Source organism: Typopeltis vanoorti, chromosome 16 (assembly GCF_054136105.1).
Source record: "Typopeltis vanoorti isolate ZY-2024b chromosome 16, IOZ_Tvanoo_1.0, whole genome shotgun sequence".
Classification (NCBI taxonomy): domain Eukaryota; kingdom Metazoa; phylum Arthropoda; class Arachnida; order Uropygi; family Thelyphonidae; genus Typopeltis; species Typopeltis vanoorti.
This window is the reverse complement of record NC_143564.1, coordinates 38,185,278-38,210,351: the sequence shown is the minus strand read 5'-3', so window position 1 is coordinate 38,210,351 and position 25,074 is coordinate 38,185,278. Positions and strand designations below refer to the sequence as shown.

Sequence of the window (25,074 nt, the reverse complement as noted above, 5' to 3'; positions counted from 1 at the left end):
TACAAATAGCCCAGTCGTGAAATGAGTTCACGTGCAAACTTTGTTTGCTTAAACTAGGATGAAGGATGAAACCAAGAATATAATTTCTTGGAATCTTTAATTTATAGAATGAGTTAAATTCTCACTTAACACTGTAAAATGCATGCATTTTATCGAATTCTGGATTTTCTTTTCTGACATGCAAGCAAATGTATTAAAATATATTCTAATCATGTTGTTACTTCTTTTGGATCTAATGTTTTTAAATGCATTTCCACAGTCACCACAGTTAAGTGTGCTGATACTTTGGGGAGAAGTGATGCATTTTCCAGGTGAGGGTGAAGTGTTCTTCTGAAATTTAAAAAAAAAAAAAAAAAAAATGAAATTAGAACTGTGATGGTTTGATTCCTGGAGCATAAAAACATGGATTTCGCCACTTGTCTACAAATATATTTTGGTGTGGAGTGCAGTTTGAATCTCATTTCACTTGGAGATTCTTATGTCATCACAGTCACAGTAAAAAATTACATTCCAATATCTGATTTGAGATATATACATTTTCAAGTAGAGATTCAGTTTAAGAAATTTGGTTATTAATAAAAGAAATACAATGCACATCACAATACCTATATAACTTATTTTCATTGGAAATAATTTTCCCCCACTGCATTATAAAATGCAGAATGAAGCATAGATTGCTAAAACGGAGAAAACAACTAGTAAGTTTAATATGTTATATGTGTACTTTAAAGTAATATAGATAACTAATTTAAGAATAAAAAAGTATTAATTTATTTCAGTAGAAAAAGAATGCTTACCATTTTCCCTCCTGATAGCATCAGTTTGCTCTGTACTTGTAAAAGGACTCTCTTCCATTTTGAACACGTCTGCAGCAAGATGAACTCTGACAAACAAGATTCCACAATTAGTAATAACATTACCGCCTTGCCTTTATATATAGCAGAATATTTCCCTTGTGGCCCACTAATGAGCAGTGGTCCCACAAATGTTGGAGCGTAGTCAACTCCAAGGAAAAATTATCATCCAAGTTTCCCATTAACTTCCAACAGATATTATTAGCCTCCACAATATTCTAAAGAGGCCAGCTCCAGCCTACAAGACATCTCATATCTTAATAAAAAAATCGTTTTGAAATATCTTCCCAGTAACCTATGACCCCAGCATTTGTAGTAATGACATTATTGCTTTTCTTTTATATATAGTAGAATATTTTCCTTGCGGTCCTCTGACGAGTGGTGGTCCCACAAATGCTGAAGTTAACTCAGGGAAAAATTAGCCTCTGAGTTTACCATAAACTTCCAACAGCTCCACCCTTCAAGACATCTCTTTTTCTTAAGGAAAAATAATCATTCTGAAATATCTTCCCCATAACCTATGATCCTAGCTACCTTCAAAGATAATCATCTAGGTGACAACTCTCCTGAGCGATGTTCCCTGGACCAATAGCTGACATAACAAATGACTAAGGAACTTGCTCCCAACCTCAAAACATAAATAGCACAGTGATGTAATACATAGCTAACCAACCACAATGTAGCATACAAGGCTTCCTTATCACATTAGAAATTAATTTTGGATAAGGAGACAGTACCTTTCCCTTATCAAATGTGTCTTGGAAACCAATTCATGACATGAACTATCATTTGACCTAGAAACTCATGATGTTAACTACATGCTATCTTAAAACATATACAGCTGTACAACTCAGCCTGAGGCTGTCAAGGGGAATGAATTTAATTACTTTTTGATAAGGAGGAAATTAACCCCCCCCCCAGTTAAAAGTTACATTAGGATACTAGTTTGAAATATTGCACTTGTACACTTCCGAATCAAAAAATTAGAATAATCAAAGAAAATGTGGGGGCGGGGTGCTTAAGGGTCAAAGCTGTATAACTGAGGAGGAGACCTCCACATAGCCTTTAAAGGAATGTGGTGTTGTGTCGGAAAAAGTGATGAGTCATCCCTTTTTCCCATCCAACGTTACGTTACCTCAGAAGGAAGGGATAAGGACATGCTTATGCCTCCTGATGGGAAATGCACCGAATAATGTCCCAAGAAAATGTAAATAACAAGATGTGTAATTTCCAAACATTTTTAAGATAGCCCATAAATTTATTAAGATAGTAATTGTGAATGAATTAAAGTAGAAAGTCATGTAGTATTAACAAGTAAATGTGTATAAGCTAAGTACAAGTTTAAGGCATGTAAAGACAGTTCGTAGCCACGGCGTCCAATCGGCTGCCGCCATATGCGTGACGTCACCGCCGAGTGAGGGAGCTGTTCCGGAGTATAAAAGTTTCGGCGGAAGTTCGAATCGCTCTCTTATCTCCGATCTCTTGTGTCTCGTCTCCGAGGTTCGTCGGCACCTAGTTTCCCGTAGGAGAGCTATGTAGAGCTTGCCGCCACGTGTAGAAAGGATCTCCCCTTGCTATGCATGTTACATCGGTCAAAGCTGCAACTACAATGTGTTCAAACACATAAGGAGAAAGAGCCGCTGATGAAATCCACGTCAGCGTACAGATCTGTGCATGAGTGTTTTCGGTTCGAGTAGTACAAAGGAACAAAGCCCGCCATCAGAGGAGGTACAGTGAACAGATCAGAATACCTATTCAAAGCAAGAACGGTAAGCGAAGATTTTCTTATATTAATGTAGGATTAAAGTATCCGTGGAATAAAGAAACAGAAGTTAAGAACACACGCTATTTACGTGTTGTACCATAGGAACAGTCTGCAATTTGGACACTTTTGTCTACTGCTAAGAGGAAAACATATTAGGCTCCAGCCAAACAGGAGGCCGAGCTCCGAACTGTTTAAGTGATTTAAGAAAAGTAATGTCATATGATCAGAAAGTGATTAAGTGTTAACAGATATTTTGGGGGAGAGAATTAAGTAGAAATAAGTACTATTGTCCTAGACAATTACATGTCAGATTTATTGAATTGTCTAATGTTTATATGTAATGTTTCATGTATGATATTATCAGGTAACTTAATTGTGAGAGTCTGAAGATAGATATATGTATAGAAGCGAGGAATTTATGTCCAGTAAGAGAATATAGTACAGAAGTTTTGAATTGTGATTTATTAAGAAAAAGGAACCCAGACTCTTTTAAGGTTAAGAATTTAAATAACACGTATACTTGTCTTTGTGAAATAATAAATGTGTTTCTTTTTACATAATCAATTGAGTTTGTCATATCTTCTGCGGATTTGAATTACCATTTGGAAAATTTTGTACCATGCATTTAAAGGGGAAACCAATAGTGATATGAGAATAGGGACCACAACTGCATATATCCTGATCCCTACAATTTTCTTTAAGTATTTTAGATATTGTATCAGAATTTAGTTGCTGGCTGGCGCAGTCTTTAATCTATACAAATTTGTCGGCAACTGAAGTCTGAGAATAAGAGATACAAGACTTAAAGTTAAAGCCAATTAAAGACAATTAAAGATATTAACAGTAAATAAGAAGAAAAAAACAGGGATATAACAGTGGAGAACCGAAAAGGGCTTCTAACCTAATGTCCAATCCTCACCTTCTCATGGTGCACCCTGTTGGGTATCTACCTGGATACTGAACGAATGATGATGGGCTAGCAATTTGGGATTTAGTCAATAAGAATACCAAATTGTTTTCTAATTGATTTAAACCAAAATACAAAATGATGGTACAACATGACAAAATTTCATGCCAGCTGGAGCATCGCCCAGTTAAACAAGACCCTGTTGTTTTTCCCAGGGAACCAGGCCAAACAGCAAAAATCAACTACTGGAACAAATCCTAAAACCCACCCCAACTCAATATCACCAAAGTTCAAGATCGGTACCATCAACATAAGAAGCCTGAATTGACAAAGAAATGGAGCTAGCCGAGGAACTGGATAAGTACCAGATTGACACAATTGGGGTGACTGAAACAAAAAAAACAAAAACTGGTGAGATCTTTCTGAGCAATAAATACAAAATGTTATATTCAGGCATTGACAATCGAGGGAGAGAAGGAGTAGCCATAGTATTCAACGCTAAATATGAGGCTAATCATTTTGAATGGCAGGCCATATCAAGTAGATTGATAAGGGCAAATATCAAAATGGGGAACTGGACAATGTGCCTATGGTCCCACAGAAGGCTCTACTAAGGTAGAAGTGGAAGAATTTTTTGAGGTTCTAGAGAAAGCTACTGACTTAATGAGAAAGGAAAAGTTAGTCCTTGTTGGGGATCTAAATAGCAGAGTAGGAAGTGATTGGCAGACATAAAAAATATTTTGGGAAAATTTGGAGAAAAGAGCAAAGCTAATAATAATGGCAAATACTTGGTGGATTTCTGCTCAGGACATGGACTGGTTATTGCCAACACCATGTTCCAACATAAAAATGTGCACAAATTCACATGGAGAGAAGAGGCAAGGAATAGGAAAAGTTTCATTGACTATATTATTGTTGATAGTGATGTTTTCTCTCTGGTGCAAGACACTCAAGTGTGCAGAGGATTTGAAATTGGAAGTGATCACTATTTAGTCTTGAGCAGGATAAAATTGAATTTCATATTGAAAATAAGAACATGTAAGAAAGTTTTAAAGTGAATAAAAGTTGAGCAGCTCTGAAATGTGAACTGTAGACTACACACAAAGATTATTGAAGAAAAAAATGAAAGAGTTTGAGAACAGCAACCAAACCTTGGAGATTCAGTGGCAAGATTTGAAGAAAACCCTGATTGATTCAGCCAGAGAGGCATGTGGTGAGATTGTTTGCAAGGATAGAAAAATCAGAACTCCATGGTGGACACAGGAAGTTAAAGAGGCAGTGAAGGAAAAGAAGAAAGCATATCAAAAGTTCCTGGCAAATAAGTCAGTTTGTGCTCTTAGAGAATACAGAGACAAATGTAAAAGAGCTAAACGCTTTGTAAAACTAGCTAAACAAAAATCATGTGAGGATTTTGGCTAGAACATAGAAAATAAATATCAAGAAGGTGGTAAGATATTCTGGAGGTTGTTGAAGAAGCTCAGAAATGGAGCAAAGAGTGATGTAAAAGGAATTAGAGATCATAAAGGTGACATGAAAACAGTAGAAAAAGATATCCTTGAAGTATGGAGTAATTACTTCGAAAAATTGCTAAATGAAACAAGCAGTGATAGCACAGGGGTAAAAAACACTCAACAGGCATATAGTCAGGAATACATATCCATACTTGAAGTAGAAAAAGCCATCAAAGGCTTGAAATGTGGAAAGGCAGCAGGAGTAGATGATATTCGACCAGAAATGGTTAAGTATGGTGGTATAAAAGTCTTACAGTGGCTGCACTGCATAGATCAGAAGGCGTGGACAGAGGGATAAATTCCTGATGATTGGAGTAGAGCTCTCATTTTATTTATTTCCCATAAATAAAAAGGGAAATAAAACTGAGTGGGAGAATTACAGAGGTATATCCTTACTGAGTGTTCCTGGTAAGATTTATACTAGTATACTTGAGAAATGGCTGAGAAGAATTGTGGAAGAAAAGCTTGGTGAAGAACAAGCTGGATTCAGGCCAAATAGAAGCTGTCAGGATCAGATTTTCACTTTACAACAAATAATGGAGAAATCATGGAAATATAGCAAAGATCTGTATTTAAGTTTTGTCGATCTGGAAAAGGTATGTGACAAGGTGCCAAGAGAGAAGCTATTCAATACTCGATTGTTATATGGTCTCAATAGGGCATTATATCAAGCAATACTTAGTCTTTATTTGAGTTGTAAATCAGCAGTTAGGATTGAAGGAAGTACAGGAAGATGGTTTAATGTTAAATCTGGTGTGAGACAAGGATGTACATTATCTCCTCTGTTATTCATTATCTATATGGATCATATTATGAAGGAAAGTGGTATTAAACCTGATATCAAAATTGGAGATGTTAATCTCAGCTGTTTGCTTTATGCAGACAATGTTATACTTCTAAATAAATCTGCTACAAGTCTGCAAGTTTCCCTGACTAAATTAAATAACTGTTGTAATAGATATGGTATGAAGGTCAGCAATAAAAAGACAAAGACAAGAAAATAGACAGAATCGTTTAAAATGTCAACTGCGTTGTGAACAAAGAACCTGTGGAACAGGTAAAACATTTCAGCTACTTAGGCACGAATTTTAGTGAAGATGGTAAATTAAATATGGAAATATAAACAGAATCAACAAAGCTGGTATGGTTGGAAGTCAATTGAATAAATTCATATGGAATAAGAGAGAAATTAGTCGGAACACTAAATTAGCTCTATACAAGACAGTGTTCAAACAGTTTTAACTTGTGGATTTGAGAGCTGGGTCAGAAGTAAAACACTTGACCAAATACTAGAGACCACAGATATGAGTCCTGAGAAAGATTAGAGGCATGAACAGATGGCATAAATGGCAATATCATATTAAAAACGAAAAAATTAGGAAAGAATTTGATGTTGTCAACATCCAGGAATACGTTAGCAGAGCTAATCACAGGTGGTATGGTCACTTAAACCGAATGGGCGAGGAAAGATTAGCAAAACAAGTTTCTCTGCCAGGTTGGCAGGAATATGGCCCAGAGAAGACCAAGATATAGGTGGATTGATACGGTACAAAGTACCTTAGACGATAGAAATATAAGATTTGATAATGTTGGATTCTTGACAAGTAACAGACTAATGTGGAGGAAAATTGTAGATAGGAAGTTAGTAATGATGTAAATTTTTCATGTAGTACTATCATATCCTGTACACCCCTTGAGGGTACATGTCAGGAATTTGATATGATGATGATGAAGAAAATTTGTGGAATGATTTGCAATTCTAATTTTTTGCTTAGAAAAGAATTATTACCAAATATGAATTAGCATCATCTAAATTTTCATGCTTTATAGATTATATAACCATGTAAACACATAAAAATGTAATATAAATTATCACAAAGTGTTATTTGAAACATTCACTAAATTAGAATAATTTTTAACATCGTTCAAAATAATGCAAAAATAATAAATGCACAAAAATTACAGTCAAAGGGAAACATCATGATAATTAGTACTTTGTTGCCATCCCCCTTACTTTTTATGACCATTCATAATGACATCATACAAAACTTCTTAGCTTCTGATATGTTACTCATTCAACCTTTGTTTAGCAAATGATTAATTGAAATCCACACACAAATAATTCCTCACACATGAGTGAGTCCTGCAGCTACTGAAATGTATGCTATTTCTATGCTGTCCTCAAAACCATTTGGAAAAATTTGAATATTCTAATATTTTGAACCATATTAAAAATTATTCAATTTTTTTGAATGTTTTCAATTAACAGTTTTCTTATAATTTATATTACATTTTTATGTGTTTACTTCTTTCTTTCTTTCTTAATCCTCCCATATTCTGCCTATTATGGTGTTGAGGTATGTATTCTTATAACCACAACTGTACTTGAGGATAAAGTGATTAGTCCAATGCCTCCTGATATGTGGGTCCGGCTAACTCACCTTTAGTCAAAGTGATCAGATAAACTTTCCTCATGTCACAGATGGGAATTGAATCCTGGTCTTTCCGACTAAAGGACTTTGTCTATACCGACTGAGCTACGGAAGCTCATATGTGTTTACATTGTTATATAATCTACATAGTACGTATTTAGATCATTCATATTTGCTAATAATTATTTTCTGTGCAATAAATTAGAATTTCAAATCATTCAACACATTTTCTTTGATTATTCTAATTTTTTTGATTCGAAGGTAAGATGTATTCTGTTCTATATAGTTGGACTTTGTGATCACATTGTCATTTCTCTAGCTTTTTTTTAATGCCTGAATAATGTAGGAGATATTGGCAATAAAATATATGCATTTTTTTTCTCTTGTCTACTGTGTTGCAATAAGCCTTTAAACTCTGTAATAATATTAGAATTGTCACATAAGTATAAATATGTGTAAAACGAACTTGTTTCATTGTTGATAGAGATACTTGAGATTCTTAACGAAAATATTACTATTTGAAATGACTGCAAATTATCAAGTGCAAAATGTATCATTGATTTAAATGTCATTAGAAGAATACATACATACATAGGAATTCTGAGGGTTTGGTTTTAACTTAATTCCTATTTATTAACTGAAGATGCATGTAAATTGAACTTATATTTTTAATAATTTGATCGCTTAAAAAATTTGTATATCAGTGAAAGTTTAAAAGTCAAAATTGGATTTTTTGTGCTTTGACTGGTCTTTATGGTTCCCTGCATAAAGCCATATTACTACTGACTTGAGGGGTAGATAATCTGGAATCCTGCTCTAAATAACAAACATGGTATTTGACCTGGAAATACCAAAAGTTACTAGTATAATTCTATATATTTTTCTTACTACATATGTCAGTTTTGTGTAAATAAAGTCAGTGATGTTTACTAATTAGTACCTCATCTGGTATTACGCTCTCTCTCTTTAAGCCGATTAGTTGGACTCATAGTAGTGCTTCACAGTATAAACAATGCTGGAGGAACAAAAAATGTATTGTTTATTAAGTAGCTTAATATTTCATAGGATTGTAAATCTGATATCTTATAGACAACATTTACTTATTATAGAACACAGAACACTCAAGCAGGTGGTTGTGGAAACAATCTAAATTATAATTGGCGAGATGTTCTATCATGTCACCCTCTAGGACTAGAAAAAAGGAGATAATTGAAATAAATTGGTCTAGGTGTGTGGTCTTAAAGTGACTGTTCTAGAAATCTTATTGAGGTTAGGATAGAGTGCCTTATTGATGGGACTGATTCCAAAAATAGTCTCTCAGACATATAGTGATTCTATGAAGCAGATTACTGTTTTCTATTTAATCCTGTGTGACCCTGGCATCCATAGAGTGATGTGGCAAGCCTTACTTGCCACACTGATGATAATGAACTTTTCATGTTCTTCGATGTAGAAAATAGATTATCAGGCTGTTCAAAGTAGGCTAAGTTGCAGGCACATGAAATTTCATACACTCGAGCATAGTACTCTGTATGGAGCACCTGTTTTAGTGCAGGGAACCTCTTAGTGATACTGTTCCTTTTCGCTCTTTCTCTTTTTCTCTGGTTTTCTTTCCTTATTCTTCACTTTACTTCTCCTGAGTCTTTTTTACCATCCTGTCGTCCAGAAGACTACCATCATTGAGATCGACTGCCCTGCCACTGTGTTTGCTTTGCACTACAACACAAGGGCATCCAGAAAGGGAAGATCCTGGTAGTTTTGGCATTACTTTTCCTCCCCCCCCCCCACTTTGACAAGAGGGGTAGTCCTGGATGGCAAGGTCAGGATCAGTGAGCTTTTTTTTTTTTTTGCTAGTGGGCTTACCTACAAAAGTCAGTGGTGTTGCAGTAAGTCTCCTAACCTGTGACTGGAGATTGGATCCAAGGCCTGCTGTAGTGCTGTTATAGCATCTAGGGCAGTGATGGCAAACCTATGACACACGCATCAGCACTGACACACTTGAGGATTTCAGGTGACACACCTTGGATGTTGAAAAATATTGGTATTCTGATGAAAAAATTGCAATAAATCGTGTAAGATCGCTCTCAGTTAAGGTGAAGGTAGGTTTCGGCTTTGAGAATAAACTCAAAATATTTAAACGTGATTTAGAAAATAACAATTTTAAGTATTTCCCAAGAGTGAAAATTTTTTTTAACGAAACCAGCCCCAAAAATCGTGAACAACATATCAACCAATCTATTGAAGTTCTAAAGTCAGTAACTGAGCAGTTTTCTTCTAGATTTGAGCAATTTCAAATGTTGAAACAAACAATCCAATTCATAAAGTATCCTGATGAAACAGAATTCATGGATCTTAAATTAGATGGCTTTTGAGTAGTTGGATTTAAAAGATCTTGAAATGCAACTAGCCGACTTCTATTGTAATCCTATCTGGAAAAGAAAGTGTATTGCTCTTAGAAATGAATTAGATGATCTTGAGCAGGAACGTCTAAGCAATAGATTTCGAAACAACACCAGGATGAGGTGCTCAGTTCTTTTTCTATAAGTATTCTTGACTTCAAGTTTGCTTATTTCGGATGAAAAAGCCGAGTTTCTGGTAGAGGGAAACCCTACAAATTCTGTATAACAACGAATACCTCACCTTTACCCGAAAAGCTCCGAAAGCTTCCCAAAAACTTAATTGCTCTTAAAATCTTTGCTAAAGCTCTTCTAACAATTTTCTCTTCTACATACTCTTGTGAAACTCTATTTTCTGCCTTAAATAATATCAAATCGAAAGGGAGAAATAGATTGAGCAATGATTTGAGCGCTGCCTGTGTAGCATTAAAAATGTACACACTATAGCCCTTCTATAAAGCAACTTTCTACCAGCACTCAGCAACAGAAAAGTCATTAAATGTAATGTAAGTTTGTAACTTCAGTTTATTAAATTAATTGTATAATATGAATTCATAGATTTTATATCAATGTCCTATTAAATAAATAGCCTAATATGATATGTATAAGTCACCATCTATAATTATGTAGTTAAATTTATAATGCATGTATGCAAGTGGCACATCAACAATGCCAATATTTAAAAAAAAAAAAAAAAAAAAAAGATGTTTAACACACCTGGGTAAAAAGGTTCGCCATCACTGATCTAGGGTAGCCCTTGCAATTCCACTTCCTAGCACATATATTGCTTGCCAGATAATGGCCATTTATGTTGATTCAGTGGTAGGTGGAGAATTCTGGCACCAAATAAAACATCCCTTGAGCATGAATTCTTCATCCTCATATTTTTCCAGAGATCTCACAGGGCCCAACAGTGTGGATTTAGATATATCATTTGATAAGAGAAATAAGAAACAAAAGACATGTGATACCAATATAAATGCACCAGTATTTCTCATCATACATACATACATCAAGTGAAAAGCCAATAGGGAAAATGTTGCCCTTCTTTATGTAAGAGGATTTAGATGGACACTGTCAGGATCTTCCAAAACAGTTAAAAAACCACATTCTGGTGATATTCTGGTTGAAAAATCATTTTAGAAATATTCAGAAAAACCATATATTAAGTGCAACATCAATGGGTGGAATACCAATTACAGTAATATTCTGTGCATGCTCATACAGGGATGGTTATCTCATTCCAACCACAAACATCATCCTTTTTGATATACCAAAACCTCTAATATTGTTAGTAGGCTATCTCAACTGTTCTGTTAGGCTATACATCCCTAGTCTACTGAGATACTTTAAACATCTGAAATAATGGCATGCCCAAACCGCCTATTTGAGGTCTACTACATGTGCCCAATGTCGTAGTAAAGAACATGATAACAAATTTGCTCTGCAAAGGGCTTGAACACATTATGTTAGACATCAGAGTTAAAGAAACAAAAAACAATTGAGTGTACATCTTCTATCAGTTATATAACTAGTACAAAAGTTGCATAGGATAAAATCTGAAAAATTAGAGGTATATGTAGAACACACCATTCAGCTACCTTGTAACATAATGAATCTGTTGCTGCTGAATCCAGTACCATTACTGACACTTTAGAGAAACTTTGCTAGAATCTCATCCATAGCTTCCTATCTTCCTGAATTGATGTTGGGAAAAAAAAAAAAAAAAAAAACAGCGGCTCAACTATTGTACTTTGAGCAAAAACCATACACTCCACTGTTCTTTAAGGAGGAACTAAAAAAGAGTTCTTTTACTATCTGATGCCAGTGTAGTAGCTCTTAATGAAATCATCTCGTAATGGATTGACATCCATTATGAGATGACAAAACATCTTCCACAGCTTATGGATTTCACCTCTTACTGTGCAATGGTATAATTAATGAGATGTTTCCTGATTTGTGTCATAATTTGGATGGCATTGTTATTGCCATTCAAAATCATGATGAGATCCAACACAAGTAACCAATTACTGACCTATTATTCTTACTTCTTTTTAATATATTGGAGAAACTTATATTTGCCAAACTTCTCTGGTACTATACTTTTCTAAATAGAAAGCAACATTCTTCTTTCCAGCACAAAGTGCATTTTTCATTGACATTGTTCAGTGTTGGACCACTTGGTCCATTTAGAAACATGTACAAGAGGCATATTATTTAAAAAAAACACTGAAGCATCTAGTCTGTGTTCTTTGAGATGGAAAAGCTTATAACTTGCAGATATGGCATATTCAAAATCTAGGTCCCAGAGGGCATCTTTCTATGTTTATCAAAAGCTTTCCTTCTAGCTGAATCATCCAATTATAAGTAGGAAGCACATTATCCCAGCCATTTTGCCAAGAAGAGAGTGTTCCTCAAGGCTCTGTCATAAGAGTAATACTCTTTGCTATCAAAGTAAACACAATCATGGAACAACTTCCTTTTGTAGTAGGTGATGCTTTCTGTGTCGAGGACTTCCCAATATACTGTCATTCTTGTAATATGAGGGTTACTTAAAGGCAACTTCAACAAGTAGTTGATCATATCTCATTCTTGGGCTCTTAGCATTGTGTTGAATTCGTCTGCCAAATAAACTCTTCTCACCCATATTCAACATTAAGGGTGGGACAAACTATTATTGCATTAGCAACTGAAGCCAAGTTCTTATTACTCAATTTGGAGAGAAGCTGTATATTCCTAGCACTCATTCATCAACTAAGAGAAAAGTGCAAAGGAGCATTGAATATTCTTTGCAATTCTAACATCTACTGAACGAAGTGTGGATCAATTTTCCTTGCTTCATCTTATCATGCACTTGTTCGATCAAAGCTTAATTATGATCTCACTATTCTGCAAGTGAGAGCACACTCCGATGATTGAATCCTATCCATCATTAAGGTATATAAATAAATGCTGGAGCATTTCACACATTGGCTATTCAAAGTATTTACATTAAAGCAAATGAACTTGCTTCTTCACATCAGTGTAACCAGTTATTTAATTATTGTTTTTCATGGAGAGTGGTGAATAGTGGAATGGATTGCCAGAAATATACTCATATCAAAAAGTTAAGAATGAACTATATTTTTACCTGACTTCAACCAAATGTGGACATAAATTTATTGCCAGCATACTAATAAATTATATTACACCCAAAATGTGCTATAAATTTCATACAAATTAAATTGCAATATGTTTTTGGCAAAAAGTTACAAATTTCCTGAGGACTTAGTTAAGGAATTAATGTATGGCACTTACAGAAAACTATAGAGACATTTCAGTATGAATATGTCTACCCCAAACTGTGATGCAGCTCACACAATGTCGTACCATGTTAGCACCAAGTGATTAAGGAATTTTTTTAGGCAAACTGGCCCACTCTTCTTTCAGAGGATAAGGCCTTGGGTATTTTCTGGAGGGGAATTTCGAGGTGCAATACATCTCCCTATTGCATCCCAAAGTTCTGTGGAGTTGAGACCTAGAGAAAATTCTTGCCACTCAATTCGATTATTACCTTCAGTCTTCAGAAGTATATCCACTGCTCATGTATGATGTGGTATGGTATTGTCATGCATAAAAATTAATTCTTTGCCTACAGCACCATGGAACAATCGAACATGATGTTGACAAACTTCATTGCAATATTGTTCACTAGTCATAATCCCGTTTTTCATTACTGGTAGCTTGGTGCGACCATTAAACATAATGCCTCCCCACACTATAACTCTGACACCACCATATCTATCTTTTTCAAGAACATTCTCGTGATGGCAAGCAGTACCATTTTCATGCCAGATCATGTGTAGTCTAGAATCAGAGGAAAGACTAAAATGACTTTTATCTGTAAAGAGCACATTAGCCCATTACTATCTTGTCCAATTTTTATGGATACAGCATTACTGAAAATTTTACTCTACGATAAGCTGTGGATAAAGGGATGCAGACTACAGGCATTTGGGCATATAGGCCTACTTGTACCTGATGTCTTGCTAGTTTGTTGAGATACCCATGTTGCTGTGCTTGAATAGAGCTGACTTTCATGCTGACTTGTGTGGTGCATTGATTATGATCAATATAAATAAATTATATATATTGCTGTTATAAATATAAATACAAATATAAATATATTGCTGTTATAAATAAAATCTGTCTTCATGCTCCATGGTAGAGAAACACCGACCTCTTATCACACATCTGGAGCATATTCCATTGGTTTGGAGCACTACCCAGAGCCTGGATGCACTATATGAGCTTCCAAACTCTCTGTCAATATCAGTAATTCTGCAGCCTTCTTCAAGCTTTTCAATAATTCTCCCCTTTGTGAAATCATCTATCATAGATGACGTCTTTAAGACATTACAAGACATCCAAGTTTGCAACTTTATTACTTCATGAAAAGGGCTTCAAACAAAATTTGCTTAGCCCACTCTTTTGCCTTTTATCCTGTTGAGTACTACCACGTGATTCCTTTGCTTGCGATTCAAAAATTTGAATGTGTACCAGCTTTCTACTCGAAATTGTCAGCTACACAAATTGCCAGAAGCTGATTCATCTGCATTTGTGGTTGTAATCTTCAGAAATGGTGTTTTGGACACCAGTGTAGTTGTGCGGGCCCTTGACAGTGGATTAATTTAAGGAGAGGTGTGACAGGTTTTGTGTGTATAGGTTAGTTTGAGTCTCCTCAATTCATGGAAGTACTTACATAATAATTATAATAATAATTGCAAATATTTTGACCAGAATTTAATGGGATGTCATTAGTGCATTAGCATAATTATAAAGTGAAGCTAGAACAATGTGATTATGCTGATGCAGTGAATATGTGCATTCTAACAGTTATCAACATCATCATGCAGAAATTGCCATCACACCAAAATTTATGCTGTTGCACTTTGTCATAATACTAATTTTAGACACAGTTGTTTTTGTGTGTGGTTGGAGTGTAAGATTTGGATTTTAACTATCTAAATTAAATTACAAAAAAATAAAAATAATAATAATAATAATTTGGCTATGCACTATTTATTGAAAGTTGCATATTTAGATTATAGGTAAGTAACATTGGAAATAAGTAACACAGTTGAAAACATTCATTAATCAGTGCTTTAGTATATGACAAAGAATAATGCTGCTTTATTATTCTTCCCCTTCCTCTAGGGAAAAGAGCATTTAGATTAAACATGGCTGAATATTGATTATTCTATACATTTTGGCAAGAGATGCTGATAAAGTTGTTGAAAGTTGAGTTGGGAAATTAATTTAATGAATTTTTTGTTTAAACACTGCATGTTTGAAGAAATCATAGAATGCTCCATTTATAAAGTTTCTGATAAGTATTCTGCCAACGTATGATATTAGGATATTTTTTTTATATTATTATAATTTTTCTATGTCACTGTTTCTCTCAGTAATATTAGAATATTTTTGCAATATTCATTGTCATGACCTTGCTTACTATTTTCATTACTTCAGATTTTGTACCATTAAGGTTTATTGCTTGGTAAAAGCATATTTGTTACACACTGTCATATCATGTTTACCTTTGTGACTCTCTAATTTGACCTTATAACATAAAGTTGTAATATTTATTATTACCTCAGTCACATGTTACGCTCCAGACTGCCAACCTGTAGCAATCACTCCCCCCACACACACACACATACACTTGTAGCTGTATGTAATGGCTTAATAACATTTTTATTTTAACCAGTCATATGCAATATCTGTATGTGTAATGGACATAAATGAAGCATTTATTTACATCCATTACACACACACACACATACACATATTGAATAAAAGAAGTATTTATTTATCAGTTATGCAAACAAAAAATGTAGTGATTTTCACAAGCAAAAAAGTTCAAAACGAAAATTAGTATTGAAGGAAGGAACTATGCCGACTACTTTTGTCATCTGTCCATACCAGTAACAGGTTTTTCTATTTTGGCAATAAGATCGTCAAGGTTATGGGTAACTGAAGTGTTAACTAGTATATATCTCTTTTCACTTCACAAAGAACTTTACCTCTGTTTTTAACAACTGTTACAACAGTAATGCAAGGTAAGTTAGCCTGTCGTTTGTCTCAGTGTTCATTATACCATTATCACTAAATTTAATAATTTTAGTATCTAATTTAACACATTTTCAAGTTTTCTTCTTTTCACTGGAAGCAACAGTACCCTTATTTCAATATTTCTCTGCTATTATTAACAATAGTAAAATAAAATAATACTCATAAATAGCTTGTAATTGACAGCAAAACATAGAGATTCAGCAAGCAATTGCATTGTAAATGAACTGTGTCCACAAAAACCATGCAGTCATTAATTCACAGCAGCATGTAGCTAAAATTCGTGCAGTATGTGTAATGTTCAGATCATATGAGTGAATGTGACATTCTATAAACAGGCATTGGTCATAATTGACAATCCACAGATGAGCAATTTTTCCCCCTTTCCTGTTAGTGTGATAACCGTGATATTTTAGCAAAATAACTCTGAACATCTGACTATTATCCTGAGTATTCAAAAATTTCTTTACTTATGATTTCATTTATGAAGGAATTGAATGAAGTTGTTCAGAAAATGTCCGGCAGTGATAAACCTGTACCTCTATGGGGAGAAGAAGAAAAAAGCCTGCTACGACCTCGTCGACTTCTTTTTTCACTTTTACTGCGGCTGAAGGTATGCACTAATATGATTTTATGCTTATATAAATATTATAGTGTTATGTTCATTCAAAACAGTATGTCAATGCCACACACACACACAAAGCACACTGAATTATATGCTCTACTAATGGACAACAAAATGACATGCTTTCTTCCACATTACTACATCTCAGTAACATGAAAATACAGTTTAAATGGCTGGATCAGAAATATTCATGGCATATGTGAAGAATAGCATGCACTTTTTCTTCCTATTTTTCATTTGACTCTCCCTATGGAGAACTAATGGGAACCACAAGAATAGTTTACTGATAGCAAATTTTAATTAGAATAGCATTTTATTTATGTGGCTAATTTGGGACTTGCTAGTTTATTATAGTGATTGAATTTGTTATAATTGTATTTGCTATAGTCAGAGTTCACTCTATAAATAATGGATTCAGTGTCAGACATAGCATATATTTAGTGAGATAGTCTGCTATTGGAAGTCTTAACTGGATATATGCAGTCAATTGCTGATGATGCAAAGTTGGGAAGAATTATGAGGAGCCAAACAATTGTTGCAGTCTTGCAGGAAGATCTCAATAGGGAGATCTTCCTGTAAGATATATATGGGAGATGCATATACAGTGGTATAATTAGATTTTGCAAAGGCTTTTGACAGATTGCCATATCACAAGTTGATCACTTAACTGATGCAGATGGGATTGAATGATAGACTAGTGAGTTGGATAAGTGAATGGCTATCATATAAGTGTCAGCAAGTTGTATATATATATATGGGGAGGTGGGGACTATCTTGAAAGAGGAAAGTTACTACTGGTGTGCTGCATGGGTCAGTTTTGGGAATATTGCTATTTAATTTGTATATTAATGATAGTGGGATAAGTTTAACTGGTGATATTCAACTGTTTGCAGATGATGCCAAACAGGGGAGAACGATGAGGAATCAATGAGATGTTTTGGCCTTACAGGAGGACTAGAATAGATTGTACGAGTTGTTAAACATCTCACTTTTTGCCATTGATGAACTCCTGCACCTATTCAAGACAATTATCTGTAAGAATGTGTTGCCAAAAAAAGCCAAAAGGCAATTATTATTGTCTTTCCTAAGCCTGAAAGAATTCAGAAATACCAGTAAACTCTCAACCACCTGCTCTGACCAGCTGCCTGTGTACAATTCTGAAAATAAATGGCTAACTCTCACCTTTTATGGTTTATGTAGAGAAACAACCTTTTTTCCCGAAGAAAATCTGGTTTTTGTAAATGTAACTAAAAACTAGTAATGTGGTTCAACTGGATTCATCTATTATAAATGTTTTCCTTAAAATGCAAGCACTTTGTATCAGTTTTCTTTGAGGTTTAGAATATTGAAATACCTACAAAACTTGGCTTACAGAGGGAACTTCCTCTCTTTTTCAATAGCTTTTTATCTAACCAAGTCTTTCATGTAGAACCTCTCTCTCTCTCTCTCTTCAGCACTCACACTCAATAGTGTCACACTTTTTTTTTTTTTTTTTTGCAATTTAATTTCACTCGATAACTGACAACTTCTACCAACTGTAAGTAATCCCACTAGGTGGATGACTTCATTATCTTTTTGTGATTCATGCAGTATGAGGATCATAAAAAGGCAGCTGCAGCAAGCCATTGAACATCTTCAAAATGGGCACTTGCAAATGGGTTCAGTTTTCACTGCAAAGACTGCCTGCTTTTTTTCCCACAAGATTAAGACTAGAAGAAATATTGATCTCTTTCAAGAGAAGCCAAGTTCTTGGGGCTGACATTTGAGAAGAAAAACTTACTTTTCTTCATTATATATGCTAGTTAATGTACCCTCTCTCGCATATTCACTTCAACCGTTCTCTCACAGATATTCAGTTTCTGCCTTCGGCCTCTTTGGCAGATACTTTCATGGACAGTACTTTGCTGAATTTGCCACTGTTATTTCTCCACTTTCCTCCAAAATCATTAACAAGAGCTACCGCTAACTAACACCCTTTTTCAGTCCATCTTGAAACATACTGAACCAACTTCACTGCCTTCTCTTTCATTCCATCTACTTCTATTCTTTGAAGCAGCCTTTCCCCAGCGAATACGACCTTTAGTTGTTTTCAAAAAATATCTAAACAGATTCTTTCCTTCTTATTGTCCTCTTGTCCACATATGATTTTGATGTGCTATAGGTCATGTGACCTTTTGTGTGTGGGTTAGATATTAAAAAAAAAGAAAAAAAGTTGCCAGTGAACACCTTAATCACTTCTTTGGATGCTGATAGTTGTTCTTTGCTTCACTTGTATTATGCATATTTATTGGTCAGATCGTATCCCCATGCAATTAGAATTGCAAATGGAGCATTTTGAATATACTTCATAACTACTTCAATTCCTAGTCTTTACATCGTAACAAGTGGACTACTTTTGTCACTTGATCATGAACAAATTCTCCTATTATAGGTGACTAAAATAAATCCTTTCCAGACATTCTTACATGTACATGGCCAGCTATTTTGTGTACATGTTGGAAGAATTTATACAACATTCATCAGGCTGCTATATATTATTGTGGGTTGTCAACAAAAGCATTTCTAAAAGCACTCTCAGGATAGGTAACATTGCACAGATTACAAAAAATGCATATGTTACTTCTATGGCATTCTTGCATACCATTGCTCATCTCTTCTTTGTACAGGTTATTCAAATGTTCTGTTGCTTCTGTTTTCCACCAGCAGCTCTTTCACGCTCATAGCACAAAATACTCCTGTGGGATTTGCAGGTGTCTTCCTAGATAGCATATCCCTGGAATATAGCAACTTACCACTGAGCTACATGCCATAGAACTTGTATTAAATTACATAAAATTGCAATGCTACTGTATGTCCACACTTCGTTGAGCCGACCTTGACTTTGTGCCAAGAATAATCAATTCATGCTGAAGGGGAGAAAGAAATAAAGGATGCATGAATTGGCCACCAACACGCAAAGTCACGTGCTTTATACATAAATTTTCCAACTGTTGTACAAGCAAAATAGTTACCACTTGAAGAACTAGAATTTTCATAAAAGAAAAGCTAATTTTCCAACATACAATAATAAACACTCGTACTGTGAAACGCATTGATTACCCTAATATGGATTCTCCTTCTTTTGACATGTGCAGAAGTGTTGAAGGGTTTTGCATCTGTGGGTGTAAAGTACCAAAGGTGCATCACCTATGCAGACTTGCATAGCACTCTACAGGCAATAGAAAGTCTGGAACCTCTAAAACATCCAGTGCTGTATCTCTCTCGAACATTGAACATTTCCTCTCTCTTAGTTATGGAGGATGCAATGGGACATGCACCTATGTTTAATCCCAAGGCATGTTGATTGGGATTAAGGAAAATGAGACTGCAGATACTGCAGCTAAGTCAGCTTATTTCTCATGATATCCTCAGTTGTCTGTTCTTTACACTGATTAGAAGCAGATTATAAGACAGCAAGTTTTATCCCATGTTAATCATTATGGACTCAAGAAACCAACATGAAGCTCTGTCAAATTGAGCCTGCAATAGTTGTGGCAGTCTAATTTGCTTATGGATCATGAGAAGAACATTGTTGTTGCCTCTGCATTGGTCAGTGTCACCTTACACTCCTTCTTGTTGGGGTAATAACATGCTTATGTGTGAATTGTCTGGCTCAGTTTTTTTTTTTTATGAGACTCATCTTAATCAACTGCCCTTGTTATTTTAGTCATTTTAATAATTAATTAAAATGAGTAATTTTAATAATTCTGGGTGTGCACCACACACCCATGGAATAGCAATATTAATGATATGATATTTTTTTCATTTATTCCTGTTAAAGACTCCCCTGATTGTTTCTGGCTTCTTGTCATTTCTAAAATTAAACACAATATCCCAATTCTTCATAAAGAGGACACTTTTCAATGTGTAAACATTGCATCACATTTTCGGTAATGGCCCTGGTGTGTGTGGCCAGAAATACAAATACCTTTGAGACCTTTGAACAGATGTACAGATGGAGCAGTGAAAACTCTTAGCTTTCCAGTGGTTTTTAAGCCACTCAGGAGACAAGACAGGATGTGTGCTGAGACAATAGCATCCAGAAATCGGTGGCTGTGCTTGGTTATTGGATCAACAAACCCAATTAAACATTGTCATTTGTCATGAGTTGCTGTTTTGGTTTTCTGAGTTTCATCTGTTCTACGTTCATGAAGTGTGAACTGATGTGTTTAGGACAGAGATATAGACAGGTTTTTAATATATCCTTTTCTATAAATAATTTATAACTTTTTTGCCCATATTTATGATGAAACGGTGTTGAAGATATACTGAGTGTCCCGTTTTCTGCCAGAGCTGTCGTGTATTGTAATAGTTGAAGGAGGTTGGAACTTGTGTATAAATAAGTAAGTAAAACAAATGAATCTGGAAAAATGATAATTTTCCAAATAATTGCTTTTTCCATTTCTGTGCATATTATATGGCTGTATTTAAAAATCATATCAAAATTCAAATTATCCATGTCTCACTCTAGTATTTGCAAGTGATAATCTAATCTAATCTCACCATGAAGCATAAACCCTTTGTGCTTTTCACATAAACGTTGCGTGTGAAGCTTAGCTATTATTCATTTGACCTTTATGCATTCCATATTTAAAATCATATTAACTGATAAATTAAAGTATTATTCGATGTTATCTTACAGTTAATTGCATTGGACCAATTAAGATGAGTGATGATATGCTCTTAAAACTTTCACACATCAATAAAAATGCAATCATATGGTCAAATGAAGGTGAATTTTGTAGCATGGGTTGCATAAGCCACACAACAGCACACACCCAACCTAAATGGATGCACAACACTAGTCGTGTGTGTGTGTGTGTGTGTGTGTGTGTGTGCATACTCAGTGGACAAAATATTTGAGTAGGGTTGATGGTTTTGGGAACGCAGAATGAAATGTTTCCGAACCAAATGCAGATAGTAAATAGACAGACATCACCGTTTATACAAGTTTTTTATGCTCTGCATGCATATCTTTGTAAGATCAAATAATATTTTGCAACGATGGCTGAACTTTAACACCTTGTTCAATCTCAGGATTGGTGTACATAAAAAAATCAGAAGCATTCTCTATTTTTCCAATAATAGTCAAAAGTTCATTTAATGAGAATTCTTTTGTAGGTGCTTCAGGCAAGCGTTTCATGTAATTTATCTTCCTGTTCTTCATATCTTTTTTTTTTTTTTTTTATTAAATGGTTCGTTTGGTGTTGTTAATACCATTAAAAATAAGTCATGGATTGTTGCAGTTAGAAGTGCCTTAGAAAATCAGACTATAAGATGTGAGATTATTGAAGTCTTGGCAAGTAAGATAATAATTTGCAGAAAAATTGATTAGAAGTTAATAAACTTATTCATGGATTACTCTCTTAATATTCTTGTACAACCCCTTACATATCAGGAATTGATTTGATAATAATGATTAACTGCCTGCATTAAGATTTCACAATATTTATTGCATCTTTAGTTTATCTACTTAGACTGTGTTATGCTTTCTCTCTGTTGATATTTTTTACATTTGATATCCTCCTTTGAGGAATTTGTTTCTCATCCCCCCCCCCTCCATATACATATACACATAAGCTATAATGAAGGTTTATTTTCTTGATCATGAGAATTAATAATAATATTTTTGGTTTACAGATCACGTGTTGATCAATTTTATACTATGTATTTGTTTTCTTAACTTACACGAATTACCTGAATTAAATAAAAATATATTTTGTTGAGTATGTCATTACTGTTTATATAATTTAAAAAAAAAAAAAAACGATTTCGGAATATAACCCTACTTTTTCTATGTGATCTGACTCTCGCATAATGCGATTTATATAACGTGGCATTTCTATGAAACCTAACATCCACGTTATACGAGGGTCACCTGTATATTACTGTGTAACACTTGATCTGTAAACCAAAAATATTATTATTAATACACGTAAGCTGGTGTGAGCTCCTTCCTGAATTTTTTATTCTCCAGAATTATTCTTTCCTAATTGTTTATCTAAGCAGCTCTAATAACCAGATAGATGAATTTAAAAAAACTCAGTCTTAATCTGAATTTTCAATTTAGGGAATTCAGATTACAGCAACGACACCAACAAGCAGTGCAGTGAGATTAGAAACTGGTGCTGTGGAACTGCAACTGTCAAATCGTGTGCAGAATATGTCATCTGGTGGTGCTAATAATGGTGAGTACAGTCATTAAATTATTACTGCTTCATTCTGTCATGGAGGGAGGGGAAAAATAGAAAATGAAGATTGAACACTTGTTGCACATCAGATGGTGGTGATCTAATTATTGTACATACGTTAATTGAGTGGAAGAAAATATATCTATCAATAATTCTTAACTATTTTATTTAATTAATAAATTAATAATACCACTGAGGCAGATCATCAGTACACAGTTGTTTTCTGTCTCAATGGTATTATTGCTTTATTGATCCTTATCCTTCTCTGGTTACAGATTAGCAGTGGTATTAAATTAATAATACCACTGCTAATGGTAATAGGAAAGATGATGGATGTTTCTATCAGTAAGCAGTGGTATGGTAGTATTAAAACATTTAACTGAGCAAGAACCATCTCTTCAGACTATACCAATCTGATTGCTGAAATTAATCATCTCCATAACATTCTCTTAGCTAATGACTCTCCTCTCCATCAGAATAAACAAAATTCTCCCCTCTCCCTTCATTTCTGCCCCCCCCCCCCCCCAAAAAAAAAATCCATTGCCATTCCTTACATTTGGTGCAGTGTCTGAAAAAAAATGTAGCTATAGGGTCTTAAAAGATATATGGAGACTTTTCAAATTTCACCAAAAAATAACTGCCTTATCTGTTTGCTAAAAATCCTCTAGATTGCTTAGATCATTCTGACATTTACAAGATCCATTGCTCCTGCAAATTGGAATAATTTTGCCAGACTGCCAGTATTTGCCTGAATGGACCTAAAAAAAGTACTTTCAATCTGCATTAGTAACACTCTGGAATTGCAAACAGTGCCACTAATTCTAATCATCACATTCAGTGTGTGTGTGTGTGTGCATGGATGTGTGTAGGGGGGGGCAGAATGTTTATTATATACATATGAATGTAAATCTGACAGACTGTTTTTGGAATCTGCCACAGCTCTACAACATTCCTCCAGCTTAAATAAATATGGCTGTCTATTACTATGAGTTTGTTAGTCCAACCATCAAAATCTCCTTACCATATTCTTAGTGGAGGCTAGTTATTTTAGGATTGTGCCATTTAGCATTTGGTCTGTTGTTTGTCATCCTTCTTTGTGTCTGTATGCTTGTGCATATCCATATCTCTATGCTTATGGAGATTCGTTGTAACCAAGTTGAAATTAACTTAATAATTAAATAAAAATTAGTTAATTATTATCCCTAGATGACTCTTTCTTCTATTAAACTATGAGTGATATTTAGCTGGCCACATTAGTTTATCAATCATGCCTGAATTCCTCCTGCCACTTCCAAGTAGCATAACCATATCCTTCTCCCCCCCACCATGCCAAGTGATTTAGGATGATTGTTTTGCAATTTGGTAAAAGTCTTTCTACAAATATAAAAGTAACTACACCCCTCATACATCAGATGCTGTTTGATGGGGGCAGTTATTTTGTGATTATTCCTATAATTGTGACTATATAAATATATTAACACATTCATACTGGGCATGGACAAATTGTCTTGTGCTTTTTATTTAGTTATTGGCTTGGCATTCAGAAGTAATGACTCATGCTTACTGTTGAAACCATAGCTCTGTGTTCTGGAAAATAATCTGTTGTTTCAGGATATATAAGTAACCAAGTAAGAAATATAACTGAGAGGAGACCTCCACATTGCCTTTCAGGAATGTGAACCAACTGGGGCTTCTGACCGAATGTCCAATCCTCACCTTCTCATGGTGCGACATGTTAGTATATGATGGTGCAGCATGATGAGATTTCATGCTAGCTAGGGAATCGCCTGGTTAAACAAGCCCCCCCCCCCTCGGCTGTTTTTGTCAGGGAACCAGGTTGAACAGTGAAAAGTCAGCTACTGGAACATGCTCCAATTCAACATCTAGAAGAAGAGGAAGAATAAACCCAACATCAGAACTTACGATAGGAACCATCAATATAAAGAGTATTAATGGAAAGGAGATTAAACTTGCAGAAAAACTGGAATAGTACTAGGTGGACATAATTGGCATTACTAAGACAAAGAAGGCAAAAAAAAAAACAGGGAAGATCTTACTAAATAAGTATCGTATGTTATTTTCAGACAACAGTGATCAAGGAAAGGAAGGAGAGGCAATAGCATTCAATACCAAATATGAAGATAAACTTCTTAATTGGTAAACTTATTTGTGCCTATGGTCCCACGGAAGGTTCTTCCAAGGAAGAAGTCGAGGAAATTTTTGAATCATTAGAACAGGCCGTT

General features: G+C 34.8%; 1 protein-coding gene across 1 annotated transcript in view; it reads left to right on the top strand.

The window, feature by feature from the left end:
• Positions 1–25,074, top strand: part of tweek (transmembrane protein KIAA1109 homolog tweek) — a 1,221,702-nt gene that overhangs the window by 551,339 nt on the left and 645,289 nt on the right. The window contains 2 exon segments of the mRNA XM_090406645.1: positions 16,467–16,589; positions 22,711–22,813. Coding sequence (XP_090262771.1) covers positions 16,467–16,589; positions 22,711–22,813 — 226 coding nt within the window.